Source organism: Etheostoma spectabile, chromosome 23 (assembly GCF_008692095.1).
Source record: "Etheostoma spectabile isolate EspeVRDwgs_2016 chromosome 23, UIUC_Espe_1.0, whole genome shotgun sequence".
Classification (NCBI taxonomy): Eukaryota; Metazoa; Chordata; class Actinopteri; order Perciformes; family Percidae; genus Etheostoma; species Etheostoma spectabile.
The window spans coordinates 520,638-538,621 of NC_045755.1; the positions used below are offsets into that span (position 1 = coordinate 520,638).

The window sequence follows — 17,984 nt, forward strand, 5'->3', positions numbered from 1 at the left end:
AGACCTGGTCCCCTGAAGTCCCTGCGTCAACCAGAACGGTTTGTCGGATTCTGTCTCGTAATGGCCTCCATGGTCGAATCAACATCAACATCAATAGTCTCAAATACCAAGAAGTCTTAGCTACCTTTTATATTCCCAACCATAAAAGAGGCCAAATTCTGCAGCAGGATTGCATACTTCCATCTCCACTTCAAAGTTCCTCAAGGCGAAGAAGATCAAGATGCTCCAGGATTGGCCGGCCCAGTCACCAGACATGAACATCATTGAGCATATGTGGGGTAGGATGAAAGAGGAAGCATGGAAGACCAAACCAAAGAATATTGATGAACTCTGGGAGGCATGCAAGACTGCTTTCCTAGCTATTCCTGATGACTTCATCAATACATTGTATGAATCCTTGCCAAACGCCATGGATGCAGTCCTTCAAGCTCATGGAAGTCATACCAGATATTACATTTGAATCTCACAGCACCACTATTTAATTTGCTGACATATTTAGTATTTGCAGTAAATGTTCAATTTCTGTATAGGCGACAAAACTTGTGTTACCAAAATTAGACCTTTCGTCTTGTTAATTGATAAATCTTTTTTCAGTGAAACTAATTTATTCAGGCATTGAATCATTTGGGAGGGTTTTAGCTTTTCATATGAGCTATTTCTTACACCAATTGATTAATTAAAAGTCAGGTTAATGGCAGGTGTTTCTACAAAATAGATAAGCGACAAGACTTTTGTCAGGGACTGTAAGCTAAATTGCCTCTTCAATTCTTTCATAGTGATTTCGAGAAAGTACTGACTCAACTCCACTGGCCGATCATCTCTCCTCCTACTCAGTCACTGACACCTACTGCCAATGCTCAGGAGATCAACAGCCAGCTGGAGCTGCTTGTCACACAGCTGCTCGCCCTGCAGACCTCGTATCCTTTCAGTTTGGGTTTCTACACATCTGTTTTCTGTACACATTACTCGTTTATTACTATAATAACCTTCATTATATACACAAACCCTGCCTTCTACATATTGTATTCAAATACAACTCATTTGCATTGGCTAAAATGCTTTAAAGGAAACACCCCCTAGATTATGGTCTTCTGACAGCATGGCTCTAGTGATGTCAATGTCTGTTGGTTGGTCCACCACTTTGGTTCAATATCTCATCAAATAATGGATGGAAACTTAATTACATTTTAAAAATCATTCATGTTTTGTGAATCCTACAACTATTGATGATCCCATGAGTTTTCACCTTGTGCAGCAGTTTAAAATGTTTAGTTATTTTATTGAACTATCTTCACATCCACCAGATGAGTTAGCATAAAACTTGGTACAGACATTCATGGTTTCCAGAAGGTGTATCCCAATATACAATGATGATCTGCTGACTTTTAATCGAGTACCACCAGCAGGTTGACATTTTTGGTTCATATTAAATGGTTGTGCAGGTATTGAACAGCACAGAATAAAGGTAGGTACACCAGACTTGATAGAACAATTATATGACAGCAAAAACAATAGCAATGACAACAACACACTGCATCAGCCATCCCAGCATCCTCAGTCAATGCACTTCAAATCATGAATAAACTAAAAGGGAACTCCGAGAGCACAGAATTCCACCAATGCCATGCCCTAGCTCACAATGTTAACAACAGTGACAAATAGTTTGGGTATCTGCCCCATGATTCGGATCCACTCCAAAATTGAATGGCTTCTTCCTTGGCCCTTCCACAAAGTTGAATGGAAATCAGGCCAGCAATGATTTCCATAATCCGGCTGGCAGACAAAAAACAAACACACTGAACTGAAAATATTACGGAGCCCCGGAGGTGACATGAAGGGGGGAAATAAATAACAACAAACATGTACTGGGGTCAAACACGAGATCTTGACTTTGTTTTCCGATATCTCCAGTTTTATTTGCGAGATCTCAACTTTGTTTTGTGAGATATCAAGTTTTATTTGCAAGATCTCGCAAATCCAACAAACAATAAGGCTAACCTAGTAGCACGCCAGCTAGTATCTATATAAAGTATCAAATAAACGATGGATGTATTTAGACAACCAAGTAGATGTAATCATCGCGCTAATAGGTTAGCCTTATTGTTTGTTGGATTCGCGAGATCTTGCAATGAATGAGTGAAATTTGAGATATCACAAGCGATCTCGAGTTTTATTACTCAAGATCTTGCAAAACAAAGTTGAGACCTCGCAAATGAAACTGGAGATATCGAAAATAAAACTGTCCCCAGTACATGTATATTTTAAGAAATATTTTATTGTTTTTCTCTTCTCCATGTCACCTCCGGGGCTCTGTCAAAGATAACTTAATTGGTGGTGGTTAAAAAACAACAACATAAATTTACTTCCAAATTGCTAAAATTGTGATTAGATAAATATCTAAATTTCTTACCGTCCATATGCTAAAATCATTAATACATGCAAATATTGCTCGTACTTTGGATAAAAATGTAATATAAATGTTGTTATAATTACATCTAAGTGTTCTTGAATGAAGATTAGCTAAGAATTAAAAGCTAACATAGACAGTATATAAGATCCAATGTGTATTGCTCTTTGATGTTTGCATCTTACAATTTTAAAAGTGCCATCACTGTGTTTGTGAACAAAATGATTACACGGGATAGACAGTAGAGGATGACAGGGAGTGACATGAAACTGGTTCCCAGCAGGATTTAATCTGGGTATGGTGTGGGTTTGGAACACTGCAAGTGCTCCAGTGTTTGGTTTCTTTAACTTCCCTTTCAGTGATGACCTCATATCCCAGAGGGCTTTGGCTTCTTGTCAAGCTGTACCTACTATCCAGCCTGCTTCTTCAGCCACACCTCTGTCCCAAGAACCCCCCCTCTGTCTGCCCATCCAGCTTATGCTGCTACCACTCAGCAGGAGGTTCCGATACCACTTCTACGGAAATCGACAGACCAACTCCCTCAGCAAGGTGTCTCCCACACAGAACATGCATCACATATACACACACGTGCAAACACTGGCAATGGCAGTAACTCCACGCACCTGTAGCACCCCTGTGTTAAAGCAGACTTTCTTATTACTAATTTTTAGACCAACTTTGGTATAATTGAGTCTATTTTAAATCAGTCCTGTTTCATTATTATGACCTTCTACCTTCATCCATCCATCCATCGTCATCCGCTTATCTGGGGACGGGTTGCATGGGCAGCAGCTCCAGCAGGGAAACCCTAAACTTCTCTTTTCTGAGCCAATGCCTTTCCACATTAGCCAGCTCCGACTGGGGGATCCCGAGGCGTTCCCAGGCCAGGGTGGAGACAAAATCCTTCCACCTAGTCCTGGGTCTTCCCCGTGGCCTTCTCCCAGCTGGTTGTGCCTGAAAAACCTCCCCAGGAGGCATCCTTGCCAGATGCTCAAACCCACTCAACTGGCTTCTTTTGATGCAAAGGAGCAGCGGCTCTATTCCGAACCCATTTTGGCCACTTGTACCCTGAATCTCGTTCTTTCGGTTATAACCTGAACTTCATAACCATGAGTGAGAGTACTTTCTGGCTCAGCTTTCTTTTTGCGGTGCGAGTTGAATATTATACTGCCAATCTCCCGCTCCATTGCTCCTCACTCGCGAACAAGACCCCAAGGTACTTCAATTCCTTCACTTGGGGTAAGGACTCATTCCCTACCTGGAGTAGGCACTCCATAGGTTTCCTGCTGAGAACCTTGGCCTCAGATACGGAGGTGCTGATCCTCATCCCAGCCACTTCACACCCAGCTGCGAACCGATCCAGTGAGTGCTGAAGGTCACCTCTACCGGTATGAAATTATTTTACTGGCCTTTCAGATCATTTTTGCAGAGAACTCCGACCTCCAGTCAATTTGATTTAAAGTGTCAAATCATAACAGGACTCTTTACAGATGGAGTAGGTCCTGGTGCCACCACAATCCCCAAAAAATCTGCAAGGGCTCCGGGGAAGAAACTAAATGAGTTACATGCATTAATGGGACAAATTCTGTTCTGCTTGTGGCATAGTCAAGTGGTTTCGGAAACCCTCTCCAACACCTTTCCAATGAACTAGGATGGCTGTGTCACAACGTTTCTGTGTTTTTCTTAAACTGCCATTCACACCTCATTTAAGCAGTGGTTGGTCAGCTGTGTGGAGGTGGGGCTAAGGTTTCAACTTTGCTCTTTACTCTCTCTACAGTCTGTGAAATACGTGATTCCCGTATTTAAATGACCTTTTCCCTCTCTTTATGACGGATGTCCAGAATATTTCTTTGGGCATAGGCTGACCTTTTTGAGTCCTTAGACACACACTCTCAGCAACAACCTTTATTGTTTGCACCCTAAACTGACCCTCTGTAATCTTTACTTCTACAAGGACAGACAACTGAATCAGAGACTAGTTGTCTACACAGAAAATTAAAGTAAAAAGTTGTCATAAGCCAAAAAATGTAATTCTTTACAATAACTCAAACTCCTCCTTCTGTGCCTTTTTCAGCCAGAGTGGTACCTCACACAGGTTCTGATGTGGATGGGGAACAGCTCGACCTTCATGGAGGAAAAGATCCAACCTATCCTGGACCGAGCTGGAGCCACCATCAGTGCCATGGTATGTTGTTTTATAACGGGCTCTAACGGATTGCTTTGATTTCCTCTGGTTAAGTTTATTCCAAACAGGTATTTCTTTCAGGCACAATAAGTGTTGTATGTGTGAGCAGGTGGAGCTGTGTCGAGGCCTGCTGTCTCTAGTCCAAGAGAAGGTGGCCAGTGATGCTTCTAGGCTGCTCTACGACGATGTGCTCTTCTGTCACTTGGTGGAGGAGGTGCTACAATTTGAGAAGGAGCTGCGAAGTAACCAGTCATACCCAGCTGTGCTACCCGGTCTGCTTCACCTTCTGCTTGAAGACGCAATCCTTCAGAAGTGGCTCACTGTGGAAAAGAAGAGTAAGTATGATATTAGATTAGATAATACTTTATTCATCCCACAATGGGGAAATTCCCTTGTTAAAGCAGCATTTTTTCTACAGTAAAAAAAAATTGATGTAAAGTGGCATCATGTAAAAGATATTGTGAAGTTAGGTGGCCATAGTCCAAAAATAGTGCAGTGTAAGTGAATAAGTGACATGAAATTAAATAGAATAATATGTAATTAAATAAAATAGCAAAAGTAAGTCCCCACAGTATAGATGATATTGAGTTTAACCATAGTATACATAAGTACTTGGAATGGAAAAATATAAACACAGATAATAAAAATATACTTAGAGCCGTGGTGAGTACATGCTATATTTGTATTATTCATCATAATTTTAGCATATGGAAGGGTAGCAATTTAAATGTAAATGTGCTGTATTTATATAGCGCTTTTCTAGTCTTAACGACTACTCAAAACGCTTTTACATCATACAGGATACACTCACCATTCACACACATTCATACACTGTGGCCGAGGCTGCCGTACAAGGTGCCACCTGCTCATCAGATAAACACTCACACACATTCACACTCCGATGCGCAGCACCGGGGGCAACTCGGGGTTCAGTGTCTTGCCCAAGGACACTTCGACGTGGGACTGCAGGGCCAGGGATTGAACCACCAACCTTCCGATTGGCAGGCAACCGCTCTGCCACAGCCGCCCCTAATTTAGATATTTATCTATTCACGATTTTAGCATATTCTGAGTAAATTAATGTTTTTTGTTTTTCTTTTACATCCACCAAGGAGGTTATATTTTACGGAGGCCCGGAGGTCACATGGAGGAGAAAAAAAAAAAAAATACACGAACTGGGGACAGTTTTATTTTTGATGTCTCTAGTTTCATTTGCGAGTTCTCAAGTTTTATTTGCGATATCTCAAATTTCATTCATTGAGGCTACCGGGACAGTGTTTTTCAACTCCTGTCATTGCATCAGTGTGTTTATAATTAATATTATAAAGTCAGTTTATTATTAGAATGCAACTTATGTTTGTATTAAAATGAGCCCTTGCACCACTCCAAACGCAGTGGCAATGCTCAGAGCACCTTCCAGAGCATGCAGACTAGTTTCATCACCTTGTAGCTGAAGGCAGTGGCTTGGCAAGCTATTATCATAACGCAGTTATGATAATCTGTGTTTAAAGAAGTGCATAGTTGTACCTCTGGATTCACTTTAAAACAACATTAGGAAATGCATATTGCTTTGAATTTTAGAGTTCTATATTCACATTTTATGTCACATTACCAGCACGGGGTGTAGAATTTTGAGAATGTGACTCCTGAAATTAACATGACGTGATACGCGTGATCCCCCCTGTTGGAAATACAAAAACACTTGTATAGTGGTGTAACAGAGAGGAAGAACTTCCCACACAAAAGATGTAATTATCAGATAGTTGGCTTTTCTCTTACCGTCTTTACAGACTAAAAAACAAATTTCAAGTGTCAACATGACGCATAAGAAGTCTCATAAATATTTTGCTCCTCTTCACAAGGTTCCGATTTGATTACATTTCCACTTTGATATCAATTAAGTTTGGGACATTTCAGTTACAATACTAATTTTGCTTAAAGATATTCTCAGAGAACATGTGCTGTAAATTGTACAAGTTTGAGGTGGTTTATATAGCTATGGTGAAAAGGCATATATTAAAAGATTTATTTCTGTATTTTAATGATCAATATCAGATCGCCCAAACAAAGATTGATTTTAATTGGAGAATTGATTATTTTAACCCAATGCTATTAAGGTTTTTTTCCTCAAGGTATACCAACCCACAACACTAGTAAATACTTGCATTGACTCCGTACCTCTACATTCATATCATTTTAAGGTAAATCATTCTGTCTCCTACAGCTTGCTAATTTACAAGCTGATATTTACCCAACTCAAAATAAAAAGTGGCACAGAAATTGAGTTTTATTGAGATTACACAATATACCAAGTGGCTTCATCAGACACCGTCCACCAAGAGCTTGGCTAGGTCCGAGGTTTCTCCCTAAAAGGAAGTTTTCCTCACCACTCAAGGTTTCTGCCTAAAAAGGAGTTGTTCCTCTCCACTGTCAAACTAAATTGTTTTTAAATTGTTTTTTTCTTTGGGGAATTTTTGGAATTGTTGGGTCTTTGTAAATTATGGAGTGTGATCTAGACTTACTCTATCTGTAAGTGTTCTGAGAGAACTCTTGTTATGATTTAATACTATAAATAAAATAGAATTGAATGATACAATCCCATACATACTTAACACATGTTAAGACATGCGTTCCTCATGACCTCGGTATGTCTGTTCAAGAACAGTGAAGGAGCATTGTAACCCTGTATTCCTATGTATGTACAGTGGCAGTGGAGAAGATGGATGCCATGCTGTCGGCCGAGGGAGCTTGGAGCTCTCAGTACAAAGATATCAGTGACATGGATGAGCTGAAAGCTCCAGATTGTGCTGAGACCTTCATGACTCTTCTACAGGTCATCACTGGTAAGACTACTCATTTTAACTTGTTTAAGGGCCTTTTCACAACTGAAAGTCCGAATGAGGTCCGGACCAAGGTTAATGTTTTTGTTACAAAGTATACACATGATCCGGTTAGTTGCAGTTATGCAAGCGCACTAAAGAACTATACATGACATATCTACTTCACATACTTGAAACATTGTTTTGTTGCATTGTTGATAAGCAAGACATGGGAACTTTACTCGGGTTTTGTGAAGCATTTGTTCAGAGCCAAACTGAAAACTATCGCTTAACAAGTTAACTGCTGATTTATTCTCTGCTCTAATAGCCGACAGCTGTCTGCTCTGAGCACATTCACCGTCTTTCTCTCTCTCTCTCAACACCTACACACTAAGGACTGAGCTATTCCTTAAAGAAGCTAAGCTTCTCTTATAACACAACTTGCTGTATTTACTGTCCAAAAAATGCTTTTACACTTTAAGGCTCTGACACACCAACCCAATTATCGTCCGCCGGACAGTCTAGCGAACTCGGTGACTCAAGACTGGTCGATTTGGTCCATGCCGTCGGCATCCATTTTGACTAATTTGACTTGTTGAATCTGCCAGTGGGCAGTCGGACTCAATCACCAATCTGATTGGGTGGAAGCACAGCCGAAGCACTGCTACATCGGCGCAGAGATCACACAGCACCTTACACCCCCCAACTTCCGTCAACATACTTGGTGTGAATAGCTGGCTATTTTTCCTACAGTACCAGCGACTACATGGGGACATACACAACACATTTCAGGGACATACCTGCTAATTTCAGCAAGACAATGCTAAGCCACATTCTGTGTTACAACAGCGTGACTTCGTAGTAAAAGAGTGCTAGTACTAGACTGGCCTGCCTGCAGTTCAGACCTTTCTCCCAGTGAAAACGTGTGCCACATTATGAAGTGACAACGGATATCCAGGAGTGTTAGCAACTGAAGTTGTACATTAAATAAGAACAGGAAAGAATTCCACCTACAAAGCTTTACCAATAAGTGTCCTCAGTTCCCAAACGCTTATTGAGTAAAGGTGGTAAACATGCCCTAGTCCCAGTTGTTTTGAAAAATGTTGCAGGCATCAAATTCAAAAATCATGAATATTTGCTAAAACACAATAAGGTTTATCAGTTTGAACAATAAATATATTGTATTTGTAGTTTATTCAATTGAATATAGGTTGAAAAGCATTTGCAAATCATTGTATTGATTTTATTTACATTTTTATACACAACGTCTCAACTTCATTGGAATTTGCAGGGGTTTGCAGAACATATTTTTCCTATCTCTTACTTAACTTTGCAGAGAACGTTATGGCATTTTGTTCATATCCATTTTTCCAGCTTGCGGCCTTCTTCTTCCCTGCCTTTTACAGGCACATTGCTGTATTTCTTGCTCCATTACCACCAACAAATGATTGATTTGTGGAATAGTGTCAAGGCGTTGACAGGAAGGCGTATCATCTGCGGTTGTGCATGAGATACACACAAACGGGGACCCACTCATAACAGCATTACTCCAAGAGCTCAAATACTTGACAGGGTACCTTTAAAAGCACACAGGATAGTAATGTAAGCTGTTTCTTTTGTCATCCTGCTGCGCTTAGAGCGGTACCGGTCCTTGCCCTGTCCTTCTGCACAACTTAAGTTCTTGGGGCTACAGAGAGAACTGGTGGATGACTTCCGCATACGCCTCACCCAGGTAATAATGACAGAGGCTGCTATTATGAATGAGGCTGCTACAATGAATTGTCCTCACAGTGGACCTCTCCTTAATGTTACCAAACAATAATGTTCAAACCAGGAGAAACATTTATTTAGGCGTCATCAACACCAGGATGAAAATTTGTGTTTTACTGGCCTCTCTGGTTTCCAGTCTGTTTCTGGCGTAAATGTGATTGTACATTTCTGTCTGCTTGTAAATTTACCTTGAAGTAGGTTGTGTATTGTAAGATGGGAGTAAATGGGTGTAAAGCTGTAAATCTCTTTGAAAAATATTTTATGTTGTGTCATGGTGTTGTAGCCATTGTCCTATTTTGTTCGGTGTTATAGTTTTGTCAAATTGTTTGTGGAATTAGAACTGAAATCAATTAAAAGGTTTTGTGAAATGACTGAGGCCGATAATCGGCTTTTCCTTTCCAGGTGATGAAGGAGGAGTCTCGCTGCCCGCTGGGTGCCCGTTATTGTGCCATCCTTAATGCTGTTAACTACATTTCCACCATCTTAGGAGACTGGGGAGACAATGTGGTGAGTGGGGTTTATTAAATGAATTTACTCTATTCATCTGTTTTTGCAACAGCACCATGCACCAGCAGAATGTTGCCATGGCTGGACAGTTTTCAATGGGGTCACTTATGCCCCTTGTTTTCATATAAAAGCTGAATTTACTGAGAAGAATCTCAACTCAGTCCTGACCTAGGGCCTCATTTTTTTTAGGCCTCATATATATATTTATATATATATATGAGGCCTAAAAAAAAAAAAATATATATATATATATATATATATATATATATATATATATATTTATTATGTGTGCAGCAAAAGGAGCTAGAAACATGTGTAGGTCCCACGGAAAAGTTTGGATTAAACAATAACCTGTAATTAGGGTTGAGTGCCATACACTTTTTTTCTGGTACGGTAACTGGAATTCGGTTAATTAGTGATTTCTTACACTGCACTTTAACTTTCATTCTTGTATTTGTATCTTATTCTGTTGTAGCTTGTATTTGTTTTTAAACTGCTCTCTAATGTTTTATGTAAATCGTTTTTAATTACCTTGTTGCTAAAATGTGCTATATAAATAAAGTTGCCTTGCCCCACAACCTTAGCCTGTCAGTCAGTCAATAGGGCATAGTGAAGGCAGTGGTGCCTTTCTGAGGAATCTCAGTTAACCCGTACCGTGACAGCTTTCACTTTGCTGTGGAGTTTTGAAAAGTGTAAACACACTTGCTTTACCCGCATTGCCGTGACTCACTGTGACTCTAACAAAGTCAACGTTGATTTGTTCCGTCGGCACCACAGCTCTGCGTGCGTGCGTGAGTGCGTGCATGTGTGCGTGCGCGTGTGTGTCGGCAACCGTTTCGGAGCTCCTCTCTCTAGCTAAGTTTCCATCCACTTATCAATTGAATTATCTGAAGTTCGGTAATAAAACTCATGTGAATAAAGCTGGTGAAAGTGTGTTTCCATCCAACAGCTTTAAAGCCAATAAAAACTTGTGTGTAATGACATCACATGCTGTTTTGCGATCAAATTGGCATATCAAATTGATATGGTGTTAAGTTGTTTCCATTCATTTTCACACTGAATCGCACAACATTCAAGCAAACTTTTGCAAACAAAGTTTTTCTAGACAAAATGTTCATTCTCCAACCCATCCTATAATACTAATATTGTGCTCAACATCTTGCAAGCAAAAAGAACAAATCTGTATCAAATTAGTTTATTAGTTGTGAAGTTATTGTAGTTTAGCAGAGCATCACAATATTATAATGTGCATCACTGAGTTTTAAACATTTAAAAGAGAACTGGTTACTTTCAAATTATGCTGTCAAACAATAACTACGTCTTATCTTATCATCAAAATCTTCACTGGTAGGGCACTGGCCAAACGTTTCAAATGCTGTACAGGAACTTTTCCTGAGTAAAATCAAGGCTTAAGTTGGTATAATTGTCATTTTAGAGGTTTTCTAATCAAACAATGTATAAAGAATGTTGAAGATTCAATAAAAAAAGATTTGAACCATGGGCACAAGAAGTTTTATGTGAGACTACTCTGCACCGTGCTGCCAGCTAACATTTCTGGTGTTTACCTCTTCCTTTATTCCTTCTTCAGTTTTTCCTGCAGCTGCAGCAGGCAGCAGTTTCACTTGGTGAGGAGGTAGTACTGGGAGGCCTGGGGGTGTTGGAGGTTGGTCGCCTGGCTTCCCTGGAGGGCTCTCTATTTGAAGGTCTGTTGGCGTTGCTGGATCGACTGAAAGGAGACATGCTGGGACGACTGCTGGAATGGACCATGAGAGAAATCACAGAGAAAGTCAAACCATATGGCCAGGACAGGTGAGAGACATCAGTCTGTTGATGAGTACCATAATGTATTATATTTGACTGCTTCTTACTATCAGGTTAGGACTGTCATATACTGCTGCAGTGGGTATGGTTTTTGTATAAGAAAGGATTGCCCTCTAAACTTCTTGCCCACTGTTGCAAAGCCAGAAGGTTTGTATCTCAGGCTTGGTTCTGCTTTCCGATGTTTACCATTTTCTTTGCTGGTGGGGACTCATTTTTATTTAGTTATTTATGTAAACATTACTGTAAAATGTCAGAATTAGCCAGGAGGGCTAGTTTTCATAGTAGTCCCTGGCCATGTGTGAAGTTGGCAGCCAAAACTCAAGAAACCGTTTTTAAACAAAAGTCCTGATGTAAAATCATGGTTCTAGAACTTTATTTATTTTTATTTTTTTTACTCCTTTTGAAACATTCAGTTCCCACTGACCAGTGCAAAACATTTTAGAACAAAAAGCCTATATAAAGAGAACCAATACAGCACTGTCAGAGTCTGATTTACTTAATAACAACAGAATACAGTGATACAGAAAATAGAAAAAAATATAAATAAAAAACAGAAATACAAAAACAGCAAAATAACTGTGTACAAACAAACCAGCAAGCTGCCAAATCCTTTTATTATCCTTTATTCCTCTCCCTCCCCATCTCCTGAAGCTCTTTTAAAGGTGCCCTGCCACATAACACCGTTTTTACTTGCATTGTTGTTGATATGTTAGGTGCATATGTGTGTGTGTGTGTGTGTTATGTGGTGAATATGAATATGAACTGCTACCTCCTCTGTCAGCACTAGCTACTGTAAAAAAATAAGAGGAGAAATGAGGCCAATCACAACAGCTGGTCAGTCTGACGTCATGTTGCCTGAGCTCATTACTATTCATGAGCTATGTTGAGCCAATCAGAGTCAAGCAGCTTAGCTCGTTGAATAGTAATGAGAACTGGCCAAAATGGAGCTGAGTCTTCCCGCGGGCTTTCTATACCACACTAGAATGGCTTGAAACAAGGTAACAAAGGTAACCAAGTTACAGAGTAACAAGAATGGTAGAACAGACATTACCACAAAGTAATGAAATAAATGTGGTGGGGCACCTTTAACTCAGCCTCCCCTAATTGGACCCTACCACCTTCACTGCTTATTATAGGGTGAGCGAACGTGCGAAAGCAACAATAACACTTTGTTTCTGAAAAATATCATTACAAGTAGATAGATCAGTTACTGCTGATATTACTCATATATGTGCATGCAAAATAATAGGCACCCCACATTTAATAAAAATGTCATTCACTGTAGAACAATATCTCATCTGTTGTTCTACATTTTAGGAGTGGCCAGCCCCTCAGGACCTAATCAGGCACACCTGCATACACTCTCCTTGATTAAGGTGATCTACCCCCCACATCACAGGCAGAACCATATACGATGAACCCATAAACCAAACAGGCCTATGTCATAAGATAAAGTAGCAAATACTTAAAACATGGCACCGAAATTAAGTATTAATCAGACACAAAACATTGTTCATTTTGGGAACAGGCTTGTAAAAAGGGAGAAAGGCAGCCTATTTACAATAACCTTGTAGCTGAAAAACATTTAAATGCTACATTTCAGATGTTTAGAATCCATGACTAAAGGATGATTTCCCGCTAAAGGTTTATTTTTCTCTTATGGGAAAAATTAGTTTTTGAATGGCTGTCTGTGCCTAAATCATTTCATCAGTGGGATGTTCTCGGTACCATTGTTGCTCACTTGTTCTGCCTTCTATACTGGTGCTTCAAACCCAGCCAGACTTTGAGATCAGATGCAGGGTGTTGTTGTAAATAAACGGTCTTTATGTTTCTATTGGTGCCATTGAGTTTTTCAGTTATAATATTATTTTATTAGTAAATCTGACACTTTTTTTTGTCATTAGTTCTCATAGATCTCTGTAATATTTATATTTTAGCCTGTGAAAAAGAGTAGGGTGAGCCCTAGTAGTTTAACATTTTTGAATATTTGGTTATTTCATATTTTTTCCCGTGACACCAGATTCCATGTGCCCACGCAGTCTTGTAAATAGAACCAAGACTCAGGTTCTGGTTCAGACTTGTTCTTGTACTTGATTCTTGCTGTTCGGAGGTTGTACTTCATGGTTGAATGCACTTATTGGAAGTTGCTTTGGATAAAAGTGTCAGCTAAATTAATGCAATGTCATATGAAACTGTTGAAATCTTAGGATTTAGACTGAAGAAATGATGGGACTTGTCTGTGGGCTCATTCTGCTATATAGTTATCTGATGCTGCTATCTGGTGGACTCATACTGGTATTATGCAACATTTACATTTAACCTAACTTAACCACAGAGGGCAGAATCAGTCCATGGGATTTTCCCAAAACACCAGACATGTTATCTTTTGTACAAGCACAGTTTTTCTGTCTTTGGAACGTTTGTTTTTCCTCTTGTTTGTCTCTTTGCATAATTACTACTGCTTGTTTTGGGGCACTTGAGTGTAAATGTCCTGAAGTTGTGGGAATTCTGGCTTTTGTTTAACAGCATAATTAGGATGGAAAGGCCACTTTTAAGATTTACCGTATTGGTTTTTTTTCGGCCAAATGGCCTTTGAATGGGAGTGCTAGGGGCACTACTATGATTGCATCAAAATCAACATTTTTAAAACATAAAAAAGGCTCAACACTAAATGAAACTTTGCTCGATGTATCCCCAAGGGCTCTACACATGAACTTGAGCATTGAGAACATTGTGTACACAGAGTTTATTAAAAAATGTTTTGAACTACTCATTTTCTTTTCATGTTTGTTTTTAAGTAAAGGTGCCCTGCCACACACATTTCATGGCTTTGTGGTAATGTCTGAAGTTCTACCATGGACTCTGTAACTTGGTTACCTTGGTTACCGTGTTTTAAGCCATTCTAGCGTGGTATAAAATGCCTGCAGGAAGACTCCGCTCCATTTGGGCCAGTTCTCATTAATATCCTTGATAATCCTTAAATAATCCTTGACACAGCGCAACTGGGCGAGCTCATGAATTGTAATGAGCTCAGGCAACATGACCTCTGACTGACCAGCTGTTGTGATTGGCCTGATTTCTCCTCTTGTTTCTTGTCAGTGGCTAGAGCTGACAGAGAAAGTAGCAGTTCATCTTCACATTCACCACATAACACACACACATATGGACCTAACATATTTCAAAAAATACAAGTAAAAACGGTCTTAAGTGGCAGGGCACTGTACATATTTATACAAAATGTATAAACATCTATACATATGTATACACATGTAATAACATAACACATGTCACAGATTACATTTATGACCCTTAGAAAGGTACAGTGCAATTTTAGTTCAAACTATACCATAAAACGTTTTCAAACAATCAATTGAAAGTGAAAGTACCATACATTGTGAGGAAAAAAAGGATAGCCCTCAGAACTAACAAACCTAAACAGTAGTTGTAATGCTAATCAAGGTCAAATAACGTGGTTTGACTCCATAAACGAGTTAGACCCTAATGTTCACAGCCCAGACTAGCAGCTAGCTTCTACACACCAAAGTAGCCCGTTAGATGTATGTGAATTAATTTAGCCAGTCTCCTACGGAAGGGGATGGGCAATTAATTTTTCCACCAAACACCCCTTTGGCTTACTGTTTTTGGCAATTTTGTGGGATCTAATAACTTGGCCACAAGAACATGAGTTTTTCTGAACTTTTTCTGGAAAGCTAGAGGGACTATGTTTGATTGTACTAAACAATGTCCATAAGCTTGTAGTGGTTGAAAAAGTTGTGATTTTGCCAGGATCCTTTGCAACCTGTCTGTTTGTTTTTTATTGCTTATTGTTTTTGGATGTCGTCCTGATGCCTTCATTTGCCCTTGTAAAGCATTTTGAATTGCCTCTGTTTGAATGTGCAGTATAAAGATACAAAGTAATGACTTTACTTAAACAATTTTCCAAGTCCTGTAACTGTTTTAGGAACTGAGCTCAGTCCCAGATGCCGACTGTCTAAAACAAGGACGCCAGGTTGCGGTTTACCATGCAGAAAGATCATTGTAATGGAGGAGTAGGGGGTAGAGGAGATCTCAAATAATTAGGAAAGAAAGTATTGCCTTTGCCTACAACATTGACACGCTTTTGCCGCTTGCATTGCTTTGAAAATAGATTATTCTCCCATAGTTTTCACCCAACAGGGTGACCAAAGTATTAAGGTTTTCACTGATGTGTTCTCTCTCTTGCCTTTACTTTGTCTTGTCTTTAGGTGGTTGTCTCTACCACCCCAGCATGACCAGTCCACCATGACGCTGTCCAGTTCAGCATGTTCCATGATGCTGTGTGTGAGGGACAGATTGCTAAATCTTCATCAGGTCCTGAGTCTTTCTCTGTTCCAGCTGGCCTGGCAGGGCCTGGCAGAGAGACTCGACAACGTTCTCTACCAGGATGTAAGAGATTTTAAAAAAAGCACTAAAACCTACTTTTTCTGTTCCAAACAACTGATGTTTCCTTACCATGCAGTTACAATGAAATTGGCTCAATACATCCATGTGTCTGTCTGTCAGGTGATCCTGTCTAACCATTTCAGTGAAGGAGGTGCAGCTCAGCTTCAGTTTGACATGACCAGAAACCTATTTCCTCTGTTTGGTCACTACTGCAAAAGACCTGAGAATTTCTTTAAACAGTAAGTGTGTGTGTGTGTGCGTGCGTGAAAGATCATTAGGCTGTTGTTCGGGTGTGTACCTCCTTTCTCTGTTGTAGGGAGAAATGTGCACTGTTTTTCCTTTAAATCGCAGTTTAGAAAATGTACATACGCACATCATTATGTGACCCCCAACATGTTTGGGGCTAACTGTGGTCCAAGCACTTCCAGCACACATAAACTGAGGATAGAAATCAGAGAAACTGATTGTTTATATCTCATTGAATCTCTGTCTGAGATGGTTCTCCAGAGAAACTGGCTGGCTATAAATATAGAGTGGTGTGTGTCAAGAGAACCAGCCATGTGTGTGGTTATGTCATCCATGCATATAATGCATGTTTATGCTTAACATCTTATGCTACTGTCATAACAGATGGGATGGTAATGATCTTAGGACAAATAGTAACCTAAGAAAATACTTCCAAATCATCTAGTCCCTGGTAACGTGACTAGCCCTTCTTAAAAGGCAATGAAGATTAAGAGCCTACGTTTAACTTAGATTCCAACTGCATTATTATTAGTTTTGTCTCCATATGCTTTCTTGCTCTCTCCACAGTGTTAAGGAGGCGTGTATCATCTTGTGTCTTAACGTGGGCTCTGCTATTCTGCTGAAGAATCTCCTTAAAGAGTCAGAGGATGAAGCGAGCGATTGGGCAGGTGCAGGGGATCCTCCACCAGAGTCTGCTCTGAATGAGTTGGGAGTTTACTGCCTGGCACCCTGTGATGTGTTGATTCTTCTCAACCTCAGAGCCTCCTGGCCTGGACACTAACAATCCTACCTGCCAGGATTCTGGGGTGGGGAGTGTGCATCAGATTGAGTGCTCTGCAAGTTTTTCTTCTGACATTTTTGTCATTAGCTTTCTTTTTCCTAAACAACACAGGTGATATTTGTTAATTTAGGACTGTTCAGATAGTGGTAAGTAAGTTAATACTATTGCAATGTCATTGTATAAACTTATTTTGTTGGACTATTATTTGGGATCACCTCAGTTGATTGAAGTGTATTACAACAAAGTAAAAATAACAGTTGTCCTTTGTCTGGTGGTTTATGTAATAAACCCTTACCTGCAATACTTTGGCCAATGGTTCAACGTACTATTCCCTAGCAGACTCAGAGTATTACCATTGTCAGAATTATCGCTCTGCCTCTACCAGCATTGTAAGCTTGCCTTTTATCTGTGGGGCTTACCAAAGCTCTCTATTCTGTCTTTTGGCTCTTCGCTAACTGCTCTGTCCACCTTGGCCGTTTGGAGGACTTGGTTCTTATCCAAGTATGCTGCATTTCCGTTGCAGAGGAAATATAGTTGCAGAGTAAACAAAAAGTCCTGATTAACTGTGTGAGAATGCAACTGATGGAAGGAGATAAATCAGCAGCTTGGTGAAATAATATTTCAAAATGTATAATGAGCCTTTCTGCAATGAAATAAAAGGCAGCACTTTATTGTTAACTGATAAATAATTTAATCAAAGTGATAGCTTTATTTCATTTTATGAGTTATGTCAGAAAGACATACCAGTATATTAACCTGCTTTTTTGGTTCTGAGACTAACTATTAAGGTTATAGCCGGTTAACATAACCTTAGTCTGTTTCTCAATTAATTGTGGGCATCACTTTTTAGTGTCCACTGGAAATTCTTCCAGTTGGTGTGTGTTGCTCTTTACATTATATTTGCTATACTGAGGAATTTGATGTAAAAATTCATCTGTTGTCTGAATGCTTCTTGTACACTCACCTACAGGATTATTAGGAACACCATACTAATACTGTGTTTGACCCCCTTTCGCCTTCAGAACT

At 39.7% G+C, this 17,984-nt stretch overlaps 2 protein-coding genes across 2 annotated transcripts in view; one reads left to right on the plus strand and one right to left on the minus strand.

Annotated features, from left to right (window-relative positions):
- Nucleotides 1-17,580, plus strand: part of rint1 (RAD50 interactor 1) — a 21,186-nt gene extending 3,606 nt beyond the window's left edge. The window contains exons 5-15 of the mRNA XM_032505855.1: nt 777-917; nt 2,767-2,956; nt 4,482-4,592; nt 4,702-4,927; nt 7,298-7,435; nt 9,049-9,143; nt 9,584-9,688; nt 11,277-11,497; nt 15,754-15,934; nt 16,052-16,170; nt 16,745-17,580. Of these exons, the coding sequence (XP_032361746.1) occupies nt 777-917; nt 2,767-2,956; nt 4,482-4,592; nt 4,702-4,927; nt 7,298-7,435; nt 9,049-9,143; nt 9,584-9,688; nt 11,277-11,497; nt 15,754-15,934; nt 16,052-16,170; nt 16,745-16,958 (1,741 nt within the window). The 3' untranslated portion in view covers nt 16,959-17,580. The remainder of the gene's footprint in view (nt 1-776; nt 918-2,766; nt 2,957-4,481; nt 4,593-4,701; nt 4,928-7,297; nt 7,436-9,048; nt 9,144-9,583; nt 9,689-11,276; nt 11,498-15,753; nt 15,935-16,051; nt 16,171-16,744) is intronic.
- The window catches only part of LOC116673488 (DENN domain-containing protein 5B), a gene marked incomplete at its 5' end in the record, with an annotated part of 86,106 nt that continues 84,651 nt past the window's right edge, over nt 16,530-17,984 (minus strand). Inside the window, 1 exon segment of the transcript XR_004327849.1 lies at nt 16,530-16,540.